The 15,798-nt window shown below is 39.8% G+C and overlaps 1 protein-coding gene across 2 annotated transcripts in view; it reads right to left on the reverse strand.

The window, feature by feature from the left end:
* Window positions 1–988: 988 nt before the first annotated feature.
* The window catches only part of MBOAT1 (membrane bound O-acyltransferase domain containing 1), a 38,113-nt gene continuing 23,303 nt past the window's right edge, over window positions 989–15,798 (reverse strand). For both annotated transcript variants that reach the window (XM_048508367.1, XM_048508366.1), the window contains 8 exons: window positions 13,774–13,828; window positions 12,508–12,691; window positions 11,688–11,880; window positions 10,566–10,669; window positions 9,862–9,926; window positions 8,569–8,701; window positions 4,891–5,042; window positions 989–3,207 (listed from right to left, as the gene is read on the reverse strand). In XM_048508367.1, coding sequence (XP_048364324.1) covers window positions 3,072–3,207; window positions 4,891–5,042; window positions 8,569–8,701; window positions 9,862–9,926; window positions 10,566–10,669; window positions 11,688–11,880; window positions 12,508–12,691; window positions 13,774–13,828 — 1,022 coding nt within the window. In that variant the 3' untranslated portion in view covers window positions 989–3,071. The remainder of the gene's footprint in view (window positions 3,208–4,890; window positions 5,043–8,568; window positions 8,702–9,861; window positions 9,927–10,565; window positions 10,670–11,687; window positions 11,881–12,507; window positions 12,692–13,773; window positions 13,829–15,798) is intronic.

Consider the following 15,798-nt stretch of genomic DNA (forward strand, 5'->3'; position numbering starts at 1 on the left):
AGGGGAGGGAGGTAGTGGGTATTTGAACCTGGTTTTCCCAGGCTCTTGACGACTACTATACTAGACTGGCTCTCAAAACCGCAATAAGGACTGTCAAAGAGAAAACAAAATTAGTCCAATGCAGTTCTAAATAAAACTATCCCCCCTCACAAACACCTCATTCTCAAAGTAGTCCTATATGCTACTTCTACCTGTGTGAATACAAATATTTCATATTAGATCAAACTGACTTTAAAATAAATCTGAAGTGTGACAGGTAAATTTCACTTTACAACACTAACCTTTGAGAAGTAACCACTAGAGGTCACTACTACTGTACATTATTTTAAGCTGAACTTTAATAATGGTTGTGGAACTTATCATATATGAAAGCAAATTTTATAGTAACTTGAAAAAAAGTTTAAAATCATTTCAAGTGCACTGCTGTCTTTTCAAAGGGCATACAGGATAGGATTCGGAGGGTCAATTGGCAAAGGCACAGGCAGGGGCTGCGAACTGCCCGCATTTGCCTTCTTGCTCTTGGTGAAACAAGACAAACCGCTACGGTTACCAACCTCCAGGTTGCACCTGGAGATCTCCTGCTATTACAGTTGACCCCCAGGCAACCAAGATATGTTCCCCTGGAGAAAATAGCAGCTTTGGCGAAAGGGGCCTGTCCCTTTTCCTTGCCAAACTTTGGCCTCCACCGGTTCTACCCCCAAAGGCTCCACATATTTCCCAAACCAGAGCTGGCAACTCTACCTACAGCCAACACTCAGCAACTGGGGACTGGCACTGAAAACTGGGGAGTTGGAGATAACTGAATCTGATTTATAATTGTTGCATTGAAATAACAGTAAATAAAACTCTGTATACTTTCTAACAAATAATATATCAACAGCTTAACTGGCACTTCCTCGTTCAGAGTAGCAGATAACCAGAGTTAGGAAACATGGGGTAGTTATTTCAATCATGGCCTCCTGAACTCACAGAAACTTGTTACACAAAATTTATTTTATAAAAAATACTTTATTTGCTTGTCATTCTTATCAGAATATATCTTTGGGGTCATGAATCCATAACAGAAACATCATACCCCTCAAAGGATGAAGTAAGCACTAAATTAATAACAGCAGAAACATTACTTCTCAAAACATTATCCTCCACCCCCTCCGCACAGAGGTGGTCACCTGATAATAGTTCACACCACCCACCATTTACCTTTAACTTCTAATTTTGAACATTTCAGCTCTTGATCAAAGTGTATCAGAAGCATTCTACGATTCAACTTTTTTTTTTGCAAAATGCATTTTGATTGAAAGTGGATTAGTATCATTTGGGGGATTGGAGGGGATGAGGAACAGAATCTACAAAAGTGAATTTTTTTAAAAAAAGAAAAAGAAAAAGTAGTACTTTAAAAATCAGGAAATTGCAAAGCAACATTTTCTTAGCAAATCTAAGCAAGTGCTAAACACAATGTCTCCCTGAGTTATTTTCCAAGAGTTCAAGTTCTTTGCACTGACATTGGCAAAAGCTATTGGCAATGATGAAAGTGTGCAAGTTCAGTGCATCGGCAAGATATTATGATACTGTGAGGAGGGGAAATCACTCACATTACTCATCCCAGAGTGCACCCAAAACGTGGAGTTCTGTCAAAGTATCCATGTTTCTCACCTCAACTGGCATACTGTCATGAGGAACTTTCAACTCTGTTCAACTTTCAACTCTGTTCAGCTCAGCATTCTCTCGAATCTAACAGGTATTTCCAGTCACACAACATCTGCCTTTATTTATGGTTCTAGGCTGATTGTCCTCACTTTTAATGAGGAGTGTTCACCCATGGAAGATGCATGTCAAAAGATATCTGGGGTTTGTTGACCATGGTGTGCTGTCTCCAAGGCAAAGTTTAATATCAACAGGAGACATGTCCATGTTATTCCACTTGCGCTTACATGATGTACACTAAGACTGAAATCATGCATGCTTTGGAAAGAACAGAAAGGTTGAGTTGCAATTCTGACAGTATCAGACTATGTAGATGTAAACTCTTTGACTTTCTTGTTCTAAGTCCATGATGTTCTAAGTCCATGAAAGTCAGAGTCTACATCTACTTAGAAACAATGTTCTAAGTCCATGTTGTTCTTAGGACTAAGTACATTGACTTTCATGGACTTAGAAAGGTACAATCCACCTTTGGTTGGTATCATTGATCAGTTTTCCTACATGAATTAATTCAAAAACCTGATATGAACACTTTTAGAATTTATACAGACACATCAACAGCAGCAAGAGAAGGGTCAAAAAGTGCTTCAAGTAACAAATGTAAAATTGTTCCACAAGTTGTCATTGGCGCTAACCATCCCATTGGGGGGGGGGGGGATCTGTTTCAGATGCTACGGCTCCAGTCTTCTAAGCCCCAGTGACTTTTTTCTTCATCTCAAAAATACTGGATAGTTATTATAAATGTCTCTAACAGCCCAATCCTGTTTATGGGGGTGGTCAGGGACAGCATTGTTGCTGTGCCACTGCACCACCTCCAGAAGGCTTCCAGGAGGTGCAGGGAGGCAGCTAGAAGGGGGGGAGCCAGAAGCCCTCCACATGTCTTAATGGAGCTACTCTGAGCCCCAGGTCATGCGTTCACAGCCCTAAAATTGGCTCCACTTCTGAGAATGCTCCGTTCCCATCCTTCATATTGGCATCCAAGTGAAACAACACGGGAGTTATTCCGTAGAAGCCCAAACTTCCAGGTTTCGCTGCCGTGGAGCTGAGGGATGAATGAGTGTCGGCACCTCTGCCCCCTCTGCTGGCAGAGGGGCAAATGTGGTGGTGTGGCCCTCCACCATTCCCTGTGAGTGCTCCACCCTCCCCCTCAAATGGATTGGGCTTCCTGGTATGAATCAATTTGAATCAAGATACTCTATTAAAATATTCTCTTAAATCTATTAAATCTATTAAAATATTCTCTTTAGCTTTTTAAAAACTTAACTTTTGCCCTTTAAGAATGCCACTAGATGCAACAATCAAGTATTCTCTGTATCCTTTTATAGCCAGCACCCATTCCAGAGAAAATTCAGCAGTCCTTTTTAGAGGTATCATTTTTGTTTCTTGTTTGTGTCAGAGTTCTGTGTGCCTTGAACTGGAGTCTGTCTCCTGCTGTGGCCATTAGATTTCTTTGGCAACACCAACAGAACAAAAAAACATAAAAAGTGCATATAGAAGTAAAGTGACCTGCAAGTGACAGACAGAAGCAGAAAAACAATATACAATCAAAGCTGTGTTACAACCTTCAACCATTAAGCAACGTTTACATAGTTGTTTCAGTAGCTATGATGGCTTGTAGTCTGCAGATACAGAAGTATGTGGAGCCGGTCTCCCCCAACTCATCACCACTCCACATAACCAGAAATTTTGTTTCTGGGGCAACATCTTAACTTGTGTTACATGCAAATGACAAACATGAAATGTGCTATAAATCTAAAGAAAAGTTCATGTGAAGTAAATTACGTGAACCTTTAGGAGTTGGAGCCTACCACTCCTCCAGCAGTACAAGAGGGATGATCTATTCTAGTAGTCCAATTTCCCTCTCAAACATGGTGCTGTGGTTAAGACAGGTGGACTCTAATCTGGAGAACTGGGTTTGACTCTAAACTGATGAACCAAGTTTGTTTTCCTCGCTCCTCCACAAGAAGCCTGCTGGATGACCTTGAGCCAGTCACAGTTCATTCAGGACTGCCTCAGTCCCACCTATCTCACAAGCCGTTTGTTGTGGGGAGGGGAAGGGAAGGTGATTGAATGCAACGTTGAGACTCCTTACAAAAGTGAAAAGCAGGTATAGAAACCAATTCTTTTCTTCTTTTCTTTGCAGCCCTGTCCAATGTGGCTTTTTGTCCACAAGGATGCTATGATCTCTGGCTTAGCCTTTTGGGCGATCAAAAAAGGCCACCAGATGGTTCCAAACTTCCCACATTTTATCTTTTCTTCCAAAGACCTCAAGGTTGAATACCAAAGGTTCTTTCTCCCAAATGTATCCTTTAGAAAAACTGTATAAAGTCAGGGGTGCTAGAACAGAAGTAGATGCCCTGTTGCCAAAAGCTGGACAGCAGCACAGCAACTGTTGTGCTCACCATGAAGGTCAGGCTCTCTGCCCACACTACTAAAGAAAGGCCATGAAGGGTTGGTAGCAACAAGAGGACAGCACAGAATCATCAGAGAAGGCAACAGGCATGTTCTTCATAACAGCCTCCCAGACCTACACAGCCACCTCAGAGATCCAAGGCCAGCCACTTCCACGTTACTAACAAAGTTTGGGGGGAAGACAGGCCAAAAAGATTGCCTTCTCTTGGGCAATGAAAATCCAATGCATTTCCTGGATGAGAAGGGGGTTGACCCTGGTCCATGGTTGCCCTCATTTTGTGGAATGGTCTACCTGATAATGTCAGAGAGCTCCCATTCTCTTGGTTTTCCATAAACTATGAAAGCTTTTATTCAACAGAGCTTTTTCATGTAGGCAACAAGATAGCACTGTACAAAATAATTCACAAAGATAGTTAAAGAAATTCTTAGGGGCTGTGGTCTATACTACTATGTGTAGTTTGATGTAAGTTGGATCCTGCTATGTAATCTTGCATCATTTGCTGCGCCAACAATGAAGCTCTGGTTGGTTCTATAATCCAAATCCTATATCATCATTTATTGAATTTTGATTTTTGACTCACTCTGTGTAATCCACCTTGAGGCCCCGTGAGAAAGGTAGACTATAAAAAAAATACTATCACAGCCAAATACTTACCGCTGTTGAGTTTCTTCTTCAAGTCACAGTAATATTTCACTCAGCTTTGGTCACAGGCTAGCATGTATAACAAGACCTGTTATAATTTTTTGATCTTGTGTTTGTAACAGGAGGGAACATACCTGTATAATTTAATTGTGGGTTCAAAAGCGAGCAGAACAAACGGTGCAACAGTATAACAGACAGACATCTGAGTTACCAACCAGGTGGCAACATCATAGCTCATCTTGAGAGTCTTTGGAGAGGTGAAGAAATGCCGAAAATTTCTCCTGATCTTCAAAAAAAAAAGAAAAGAAAATATTAGAAATTAATCTTCATATGTAACTGTGCCCCTCTCAGACATTCTCACTGCTCCAGGGAAAATGGGAGTGGAGCATCTTGGGACTGAGGGAGCCTATTTAAACACTCACAGCCTTAGTTGAAGAGGAGGTGATTGAGTCTCCTCCCTGCCCCCAGGAAACTAGTGCGAGAGAACCAGAAGGGCAGAGAAAATCTAAAGGGGAAAGACAGAGCATTTTGAAGAGGTGGCAATACTGAAACCCTCTTCCCTCCACATCTGAGGCCAAGAGAACTGGAGATCAAGACCCCCTTTCATCTGGGGAATAGGAGGATGCTCTGGTAAGTCTTTTCTTGGTCCCAGCACTCCTCCAAACAGACCCATTGTGAAAAGCAAACTGGATTTCTCTGACTTGGAAATCTTAGAAGAAGATTAGGTAAGATCTCTAGATGAGATTTTGGATAACTTGGGCTTTTTCGATAATCTCCCAAAACAGTGGGACAAAATGTGCATTTAAAAACTATCAGTGATTTGCATTTTAAAACTATTACTATATGCTATAAAATGATTAAGAAATCCTAGGAAATCTAACAATTTAGCATTTATATCTACAGTGACTGTAGGGTTAATTTTCATCATGGCTTTATTTTTTTCTTACTCAATAAACCTTTTTTCAATAAAAGTTTATGAGGGTGTCCTAGTTGGTTTGCTGGAGGATACTTCAGAGAACAGAACCTTACTCCCTGTTTTTGTTTTATCAAAAGTTGATAATATGATAATATGATAAACCTTTGAGGACCGTGTTGCTAATTAGTATTTGCACAGGCAAAGCCTTGAAAATGGTTTAGTACAGATCCTCTCATAGAACATGGGAAGGAACCCCTCATTACACGTTAGGCTCCGTTCTTTGGCCACCCTTCTTTATAGTTGGCCAGCATCTCTTGTTCTGCCAACACATGTTGACTAATAATGTCTCCTCTGCCTTAATTAGTTAAAGAGTATCCTGTGGCCATGACCGTGCTGGAATCTAAGGTATGGGTATTAAGATTATAGAACCACACGTTTCATCAAATCATTTTCACACGTGCATCTGATATGTGTAGAATTTATTCTGACAGAGATATGGGGTCTTCACAGAACTTGGAACATTTTATCAAGAGACATAGAAAATAAGACAGGATATGGAATCTGTCAGGGCAGGGGTGGCCAAGAGGCAAGAGAACTATCTGAGCCATCACAATCCCTTCTCCAAGACCACTAAAATCCTCTTTTTCTGTTTCTGAAAGTTCTGCTCTTCTTATGTCAAACATTTATTTGTGGGAGTAAGCATTAAATGGCAAATTTGGGGAGGTGAGGCCACAAGATTTCTAGAAAGCTAATTTTTATACCTCAGACCATTTCAGGCTCACAAATGATAATTTAGAAGGAGGAGGCGTCCACCTTTCTCTCCTCTAAGGCAGCTTACAACCTTCTTTCTCTTCCACTCCCCACAACAGAGACCTTGTGAGGTAGGTGGGTTCCAAAGAACTGTGACTAGCCCAAGGTCACCCAGCAGGCTTTATGTGTAGGAGCGAATAAGAGAAGAGATTGCTGCTCATGTGGAGGAGTGAGAAATCAAATCCAGTTCTCCAGATCAGAGTCCACTGCTCTTAACCACTACATTGTGTTGGCTCTCCAGGAACCAGGAACAGTTTGTGTCAAGCAACAAGAGTAGGCTTGTCTCCAGTGGTGGGATCCAAAAATTTTAATAACAGGTTCCGATGGTGGTGGGATTCAAACAGTGGCGCTGCCGCACACACACACCTCCAGTCCCTATTGGGCAGTGTTAGCCTTGTTAAGCTGGGTAACAGCAGGGAGGTTGCTTTAGTAACCCCTTCTCGGCACTCAGAAAAAATTAGTAACCACTTCTAGAGAAGTGGTGAGAACTGGTTGGATCCCACCTCTGCTTGTCTCCCAAAATAGCAGCTTAATGTGTTAAAATAGTGGATGTACTTTTTCATAGCATAGAAATAAAAAATATTAGATAACTTTGTATGAAGCCTCTGTTACAGTGACAACACTTTTTTTTCCTCCAGGCAGCTGCCAACCTTAGGTAAGGCTCCGATACACACTTAGAGATGTCTCACTCAGCAGAGATTCTCCATTCATTTTAATGGAAGGGGCAGTTCTGAGTACACATTTCTTTGCATGCCATTTACTGACAGACACAAAGAACCATTCATGCATAAGAGCGCAGTGGGCACACCCTGGTAACTGTGAGGTTTCAAATAGAGGCTACTTGGTACAATCTGGAAAAAAAACTCTGTTGTACCCAACATTTTCTGAAGATAAAATAGGTAGAAGGGGGTTCCCCCTGACCACCAAAATGGCTCTGCTGGGTGATCATAACACCTATATGGATAAAAACCATGAGCGATGGGAACTCAATCACCACCAGGGTGTTTTCAGCCCTGGCCTCAGCCTGGTGGAACATTCTGTTTGTGGAGACAAAGGTCTTGCAGGACTTAATGCAGTTCCACAGGGCCTGTAAGACAGAGATGTTCTATCAGGCATATGTTTGAGGCATCTATGGGTAACATGTAGGTCTCCCTCACCAATATCAACACCAACATTAACATCAGATATTTATATTTTATCCTCAACTTAATACCATTCAGCAAGTTGTCAAGGTTCCCTCAGTGTGGTGGGTTTTACTGCTGAAATTGGATTTGAAACACAAACGCCATCTGGGCAGTTATTATGTTTTTATTGGATGTTTTATTATTTATTGCCTATGTGAATGTTTCTATGGATGATGTGTGCCACCCCGAACCCAAAAGAGAAGGGGGAGCATATTAAATGTAATAAATAAAGCAAATAAAATAAATAAACTCTTCCCAGCTAGATACTTAGTTTCTACCTTATCTGTTGAACGGCGACGGGCCTTTATATTGGCCCGATTTAATAGCCTTCCTTCAACTGTGACATCCGGCAGATACCAAAAAATCCCAAAACATCAAAGGTTCTGTCGATGTGGCTCACTTGACTCCCTGACTCATATTTTGCTTGAATGTGTCCTAAATGCCTATGTACGATCAAGTTTGATTCACCCTCTATTATTGGCAAAGAAAATACAAAACTCTATTTATGCTGTACATTTTCTTTTACAGGACCATTCTTTTGTTACTTGTGCAGTTGCTTCCTTCCTGGCCATTATTTTAAAACGATAGTTATTGTTTTTATTTGCTTATTGCTGCTGAGCTATATCTAATTAGTTATTTAAATGTTTATATATTTGTTGTTATACTATGCTTATAAAATGCATATTGATTGATTGATTGATTGATTGATTGAAATAAACTCTAATAACATGGGGAATTGGCTGAGTGAGTGAAAAAACTCACTGGATCCATCCCAGTGTACCTCAAATCCAAAGGAAAGCAAAGGAATTAATGCTACAACCAAGTGCTATGCTCAATGGCTTTAACAGGTGTCACTAATCATATCTGAGCCACACCAAGAGAAAAAAAAATAAGATACACACCGCTCTGGCTGCAAGTGTCATAAACATTCCAGTGATGAATGTAAAATAATATCCAGGATAAACACCATGCCAAACAGCTGAGAGAATAAATGTCAAAACTGTAGGGTGCCAAGGAACTCTATCATAGCACACACTGGAAAGGGGGAAAAACACACACAAATTAGAATAACTGGAAGCTTAAATCAAGGGAAATGGATGAACTGGACCCTCAAATGTATCCACCACAATAATCCTCATTTCGTCTTTGTTGCTACGTGTAAGCCTGGAAACCAGTCAGTTCATGCATGAGGTCTGACTGCGGCCTTACAATGTAGTATAAAGATGTAATTAAAATGAAGATGGTAGCAAAATCAAAGATGTGTCTAAGCTATGTGGTCATAATCAGTCTCAATGAATGAATGAATGAATGAATGAATGAATGAATGAATGAATGAATGAATGAATGAATGAATGAATGAATGAATGAATGAATGAATGAATGGCAAGTCTTACAATCCTATTTAGTGACCAGTTCCTCAAGTAATGAGAATGGTCTGTACCTTGCAGTTTAGGACTTATTTTTTCGCTGTCAATTCACAGCTGACTCAGGATGACCCTGTAGGGTTTTCAAGGCAAGAGACATTCAAGGGTGGCTTGCCATTGCCTTTCTCTGCATCACAACCCCGGTATTCCTTGCCAGAGTCGAGGCTAAGAGTAGGTGACTGACCTAAGGTCATTCATCAAGATTCGAACCCAGGTTTCCCAGATCCTAATCCAACAACTTTGCGCCAGCAAAACATTTTATCTACATATAGCACCAAGCTTAGACAGTTCAATGTAACATTATGAGATTTTCCAAAAGACTTGTATTCCACTTGCTATGCCATTAGAAAAAACCCTATGGCCCTCTTCTTTCATCTTCTTCTCCATATATCTACAAATTATTTTGCTGCTGCTCCTAACTTGTGTGTTGGTTTTTAAATACAGCATCTTTATACAAATTATATTATGATTTGGGCTTTAAATAACTGCATGTTTTTAATATAGTTTTATGTTGATATTTTTGGCAAATTGCTTTGATATTTTTTCTGGACTGTGAAATTTTATTCTAAACAGAATTAAACCCTTCAAAACTCACTTATGTTAGTGGGCTCAGAGGGGTGTAACTGCTTAGGAATAAACTGCTAAGCAAGCAACTAAATTTACAATGGGTAACTGTCAGTGACAAATGTAAACCAGTATCATATTTATGAGTGTGTATAGTAAAGAATGGTAATCGAAGTCTAAAACAGCACTAGATGATATTACTCTTACCATTTAAGCCAGGCAGTGGTCTGTATATTCCAGTTTTCTAAATACGTTTTCAAACTTGTTGCTGTCTAGGAGACAGAAAATTCCCATGCATTATTATCTTACACTCACATTAAAGAATGTTGATGCCTATCCAATTTTAAATTATATTGTTTCTGAATGCCATGTTGCAGTTACATGGTTATATATGGCTGATGACCACATTTTCCCAACAACTCTGAGATCAGCAATTCATCTCTTCAGTATTCAGTATTCATCTTAGAAGGAAAAGTACTTGCGATTTGCATATGAAAATGTCCGGGGAGAAAATCTATTTGGAGAAACCTCCAACTTAAACAATGGTTGGATTCCTTGATTTTCATAATTCATATTTCCAAAGTTACAGTGGGGATATACAAGGTAAAAGGGCATATTTATTTGAGATAGGCATATTGTTCTTTTTCAATACATAAATGAGGTTGTGTTCAATAAAACACATTTATTTGAATATTTCAATATTGTCTGTTCTTCAAAATTAAGCAAGGGTTAAGATACGGGCTAGAACTGGTATTTTAACAGTCTTACTTGTGGGATCTGTCTTTGCAAATGAAGTATATAAAATTACGTTGAATGTTTCTGTCACACCTGTGTAACAATTTTTTTTTGGCCTTACAGGTAATAATGCCCAGGATTTATCCCCCTTTCCATAATCTTTTATTTTGACTTACCTCAATGTTCCAGATATTTATGTTAGACAATAAGTTCCAATGGAAACAGCCTTTTTCATCAACCCCACTGAACCCGTAGCCAGCTGCATTGTTGATCACATCAGCTGTAATATAAAAAACAACAAAATCAAAAACTACAACATAGTATCTGAGATCCAAAGTACTACTCACAAACGACCAAGGGTTTGAGTTATACCCAGTGGGACCTCTGACTAACTCCATTGGAACCACATCAAACAGTTTTGGAAACTCCTCTTAGTTTCCGAACAAATTTCATCATATGATATGGGGAATTACTGTTTGAGGAACACAACATCGTCAGTAACATGTAGAACAAATGGTGCAGTTCTTTGCAATGAGGTCCTAATATATACAATGCAGGTACAATTTAGCAGGATTTCAAGAAGTGTACTGCAATACAAATGTAACTTTAGGGTTAATACTAAATTTAATAAAATCAGTGCTTCAGAAGGAACAGAGTGGCTACATTGAGAAATGTAGGCTAATATGTCTGGGGTAGTGGAGTAGCTTAATGTGAATGTGAAATTCCAAAAGAACTATTTTTTCATGATTCGTCTACTAGTTAAATACAACAATATATCTGAATGACCTCTAAACTACAACTGTGGATATTTACTCATACAAATACACATGTGCAGTGCTCTAGTGAAAGACTCCTGTGATGCATTTTCTCCTTGCTAAAAGCACACTCTAGTCTGACGTGCGTATTAAATGTTGACTGCAGAGTGAAGAACAAGTTGGCAGGTCCTTCCAAATAGTCTGGATAATCACTTCCAGTTTTATGACTGGCATGTGACATGGCACTACATGAAAACACAAATACTGCACTGTCTAGAGAAAGTAAGCATTCCTAAATAACATTAATTCGTGTTCACATAGCTAAGTACTGAAGGTTCATTGATTTCAAATGCACACAATCTCCTTATGCTCACCCAGTCTTGCTCTGAGCAGAAACATTACAGTGTTTGACCTTTCATTTATACTCTCAATAGTAAATGTTCAATGTACCAAAAGGCTTGTTCTATAAGTTTCTTAATTTACATTACGATATTAAGGATTCTACTGATCGTTATACAAAAAGAACTGGTGTGTCAACCTTACCGAGCGTCCACGCAAAGTAGTATTTTGGCTTTGAAGCCTGCATAACAACATACAAGTAGCCGAGTCTTGACAAAAAGGAAGTCTTATCGATAAACCGGTTATCAACAACATACGCAACTGGAAAGTTCTTGGTAAATGTCAGGAACAAAAGCAGCGATACAAGCACGATGCAGAGTTTGTGCAGAACGGCTCCCTGCAAAGTACGTTCAAAAGTAATTATTCTTGAGAGAAGGCCCAAAGGCAAAATGTTTCTTCCAAATGAAAGACTCATGTAGCAAATGCAGAACTCCCACTGCCTATCTTTCTTAGCTACTGTGTAAGGAGGGCTTGGTGGTAGAGTAAACAATACAGTCTTTTGACTATTTGCTTCAACACAGATTAGTTTATTTACTGCCTCTACTGTCCAACTTCGCCTCTGAGATTCATAACTGAGTGCCTTATAAACAATGCAAAAAAGACCAGTAAAATACATTCAATGAACAATGCAGTAAATCTGCATTTCGTAATTGAAGAAAAATAAAATGATATAATATGCATAGCAGCCTGGATGTCAGCTGTTCCAGTATCCAATTAAGCAAATTAAAGGTGCAATCCTAAACAGAGTTACATCTTCAAAGTCAAATGAACTCCAGTAAATAGTGCAATCGTATACTACTCTGTACCTGTTGCTATGTAAGTTTTGAGTCTCAAAAGGTAAAGTATAGTAGAGTGAAACAATAAGAGTTGGGATTATTCAAATATTGGAAGTTGCACTGAGACTATAAGATGGGAGAGGATATAACAGCAACTGATGTGAAGACTTGGCATTTTTTTAGTTTACCATCGGAGAAGGTTCAGGAAGTTTATCGTGCCAGTTTGGCTTCCAGTTGACTTCCAAAAGCTTCATCTGTACATGTTTCCCTTCGATGAAAGCTATGTAGTCCTTGTAATTGCTGCAGGGCCCCACTAGGATACTCATAAAGTTGAGCTGATAGCTTAAATACTCCAACAAAGAAGGTCGTATTCTGTCAAAATGCATGACAAAGGCAACAACAATTTAAAAAGAAAAACGTCTCAAGTGTTCAAGGACCAAATATTTTCCTTTATTCACAACAGCTCCTTTGACCAAAGGACTTGAGTCAAAAGGCAATACAATCAAACACAAACCGCATCAAAACATTTACAAAACAGCAAATAAGAGTGTCTATCAATAACAAAGTACCGTTAAAAACATAAGACCCTGACTTGGCAGGTTAATAAGATGTTCTGGAGAACACTGATTCATAGGATTGCCAGGAGTCAGAAGTGACTCGTTGGCACTTAACACACACACGCGAGTTCTTAGGTATGTGAGCAGGTTTGAATCACATTCTGCTTTCTTAAATAGTGAATAAACTTTATTGCTAAAGATTAAATTAGAGCACACACGGAAAAGATCTGTCATGCTTATTGAACAGAGATCTAAGAAAAACAATATAAAACCATAAAGCTAATTAACATATCTCCCAATAACCTACTGCCCAAGAAGTTGCCATTTTTAAACATTTGCATGTACACCACAGGAACATTCATGAAAACAATTTTTTAAAAAAATATATGTTCTGTACTATACCTATTTATTTATGTATGTATGTATGTATGTATGTATGTATGTATGTATGTATTTATTTATGTATTATTTCAATTTCTATACCGCCCGATCCCTGAAGGGCTCCGGGCGGTGAACAACATAATATAAAACATGAAGCATTAAACAGGAGCGAATCCAGTACACAATACATAGGCTCCATCAATAAAACGTCTTAACATACTTAAAACCAGCGGTTAATAATTAACATTTAAACAAGGCGTCCCACCTCAATTTCACCCCACTCCAAAAGAGGGGGGGTGGCAGGCCCCTCAATATGAGGGCTCTGATGTACCAGTGCCAGGGTAGGAGCAACTGATGGAAGCAAAGTGCCCATTCCAACTGATGGAAGCAAAGTGCCCATTAATAGGGAAAACAAAATAAATGAATCCCAAAATTTAAAACATTAATTCCATGCAGCAGGTAGAAATAACAGAATTTTGGGGGAAAGATTAAATATTAGGAGAATTACTTTCTTACTTTACAGCAAGTTGACTTTGCTCACTTGATAAGTCTTCTGCTTTCCGGCCTATCCCTAGCCAAAAAAAAAAATGAGATTCATATTGGACAATGAAAACACGAACAAATGCAATCACGCTATTAACTTGTGCAGTATCCTTCAACACTATAAGATCCATGTTTTCACTTACCTCATTATTTTGCTCCCTTTCATCATTTCTCATCATCACAGACAGCGATGAGAGTGCTGGACTGCATTCTGGGAGATCAAGTTGGAATCCCTGCTCTGCCATGAAAGCTTGTTGAGTAACCTAAGTCATACACACTAAGCCTAACCCACCTCATAGGGCTGTTGTGAGAATAAAATGAAGGAGAGGAGAACAATATAAGTCACTTTGGGTCCCCATTAAGGAGAAAGTAAATAAATATTTTTTTTCACTAAGGCAGATTCCAAATGGGCCAAAAGTGGTGGTGTGAAAACGGTGTAAACTAGACTTGGTAAATACCCTAAAAATTCAGTAAAATTTGGATTCATTCGGGCATAAAATTATCTGTATGCCCGAATTAAGACAAATAACATATTCAGATACACCCGAAAAATTCGGGTCTGTCTGAATTTTTTGGTATTTTTCGTGTTTTTTCACGTTTTAGCCGGTAGAGGGCGCATTTTTAATGCTAGCGACACCAAACTTTCAGGGTATGCTTTGGGGACTGTCCTGATGATGCTCCCCGAGTTTGGTGAAATTTGATTCAGGGGGGCAAAGTTATGGACCCCCAAAGTGGGTGCCCCATCCCCTATTGTTTCCAATGGGAGCTAACAGGAGATGGGGTTTACCCCTTTGAGGGTCCATAACTTTGGCCTCCCTGAATCAAACTTCACCAAACTTGGGGGATATCATCAGGACAGTCTCTGGATACGACCCCAAAATTTTGGAACCAGTAGATTTAAAAATACGCCCCTAACAGTCACCCAAAAGATTTCCCCAGATTCTGTGCTTTGAAGTGTCTTGACTCCATTGTAGTCAATGGAGGATTTCTTGGGGGAGGGCTGCGGGGTGCACATTTTTCAAGGTAAAGCCACAAAACTTTCAAGGTTTCTTCAAGAGAGTCTCTTGATGACACCATCCAGGTTTGGTTCAGGGAATTCGATGTTATGGGCCCCAAAACAGTAGGGCCCATCTCCCACCACCCCCTAAAGCAGGGGTAGGGAACCTGCGGCTCTCCAGATGTTCAGGAACTACAATTCCCATCAGCCCCTACCAGCATGGCCAATTGGCCATGCTGACAGAGGCTGATGGGAATTGTAGTTCCTGAACATCTGGAGAGCCGCAGGTTCCCTACCCCTGCCCTAAAGCAAAGTTCACCAAACCTGGCCCTTACCAGGCCTAGCCACGGCTGCTTTTTACTGTTTAAAGATTAGATATCTGTTCCTTAATCAGAGACAGTAGCCTTTTTAGAGAGGTCACCCTCTGTTTATTTCTGCTTTTTCTCACTCCCATTTTACTTTCTAATGTTCATTCTTTCCAGCAGAACCTGAAAGACATTGTAAAGGTTCTCCTTCTCACCCTAGCACAGCAGCCTCTTTACCTGTAGTAAGGCAAATTCCATTTTGATGTTGCAGTTCTAGAATGGATTTTGCACAGGGTGACTGACAGACTTTCAGATGTAGATATGAGTTCGAAGTGTGTTTCTGTTCAATCAGTGTACATCTGATGCCCACCCCCTCACAGCACTATAATTCCAGGATACTGAGATGAAAGAATTTGATATAGTCTTGTGAAGGGCTATTGTGGGCTAGCCATTCATCAGAAATTTCTGCATGCTTGACAAACTTAAGGTTGCCAGGTCCCCTAGCTTCCTTTTGCCTCTCTGTAGCAGAAGGGCGTTTTCTGGATGGACATAATATCCCGGGGGAAATCTGGGATCATACATACTGGGATGTTTCTATTTCGGTCCACGACCACTGATATATGGTCAGTGCGGAAAATGCCAAGGAATCATTGCTGTGTCTGCAAACTCTGGCTACAGTCTGGTGGAACTCTCTGT

The sequence above is a fragment of the Sphaerodactylus townsendi genome, linkage group LG09, assembly GCF_021028975.2.
Source record: "Sphaerodactylus townsendi isolate TG3544 linkage group LG09, MPM_Stown_v2.3, whole genome shotgun sequence".
Classification (NCBI taxonomy): domain Eukaryota; kingdom Metazoa; phylum Chordata; class Lepidosauria; order Squamata; family Sphaerodactylidae; genus Sphaerodactylus; species Sphaerodactylus townsendi.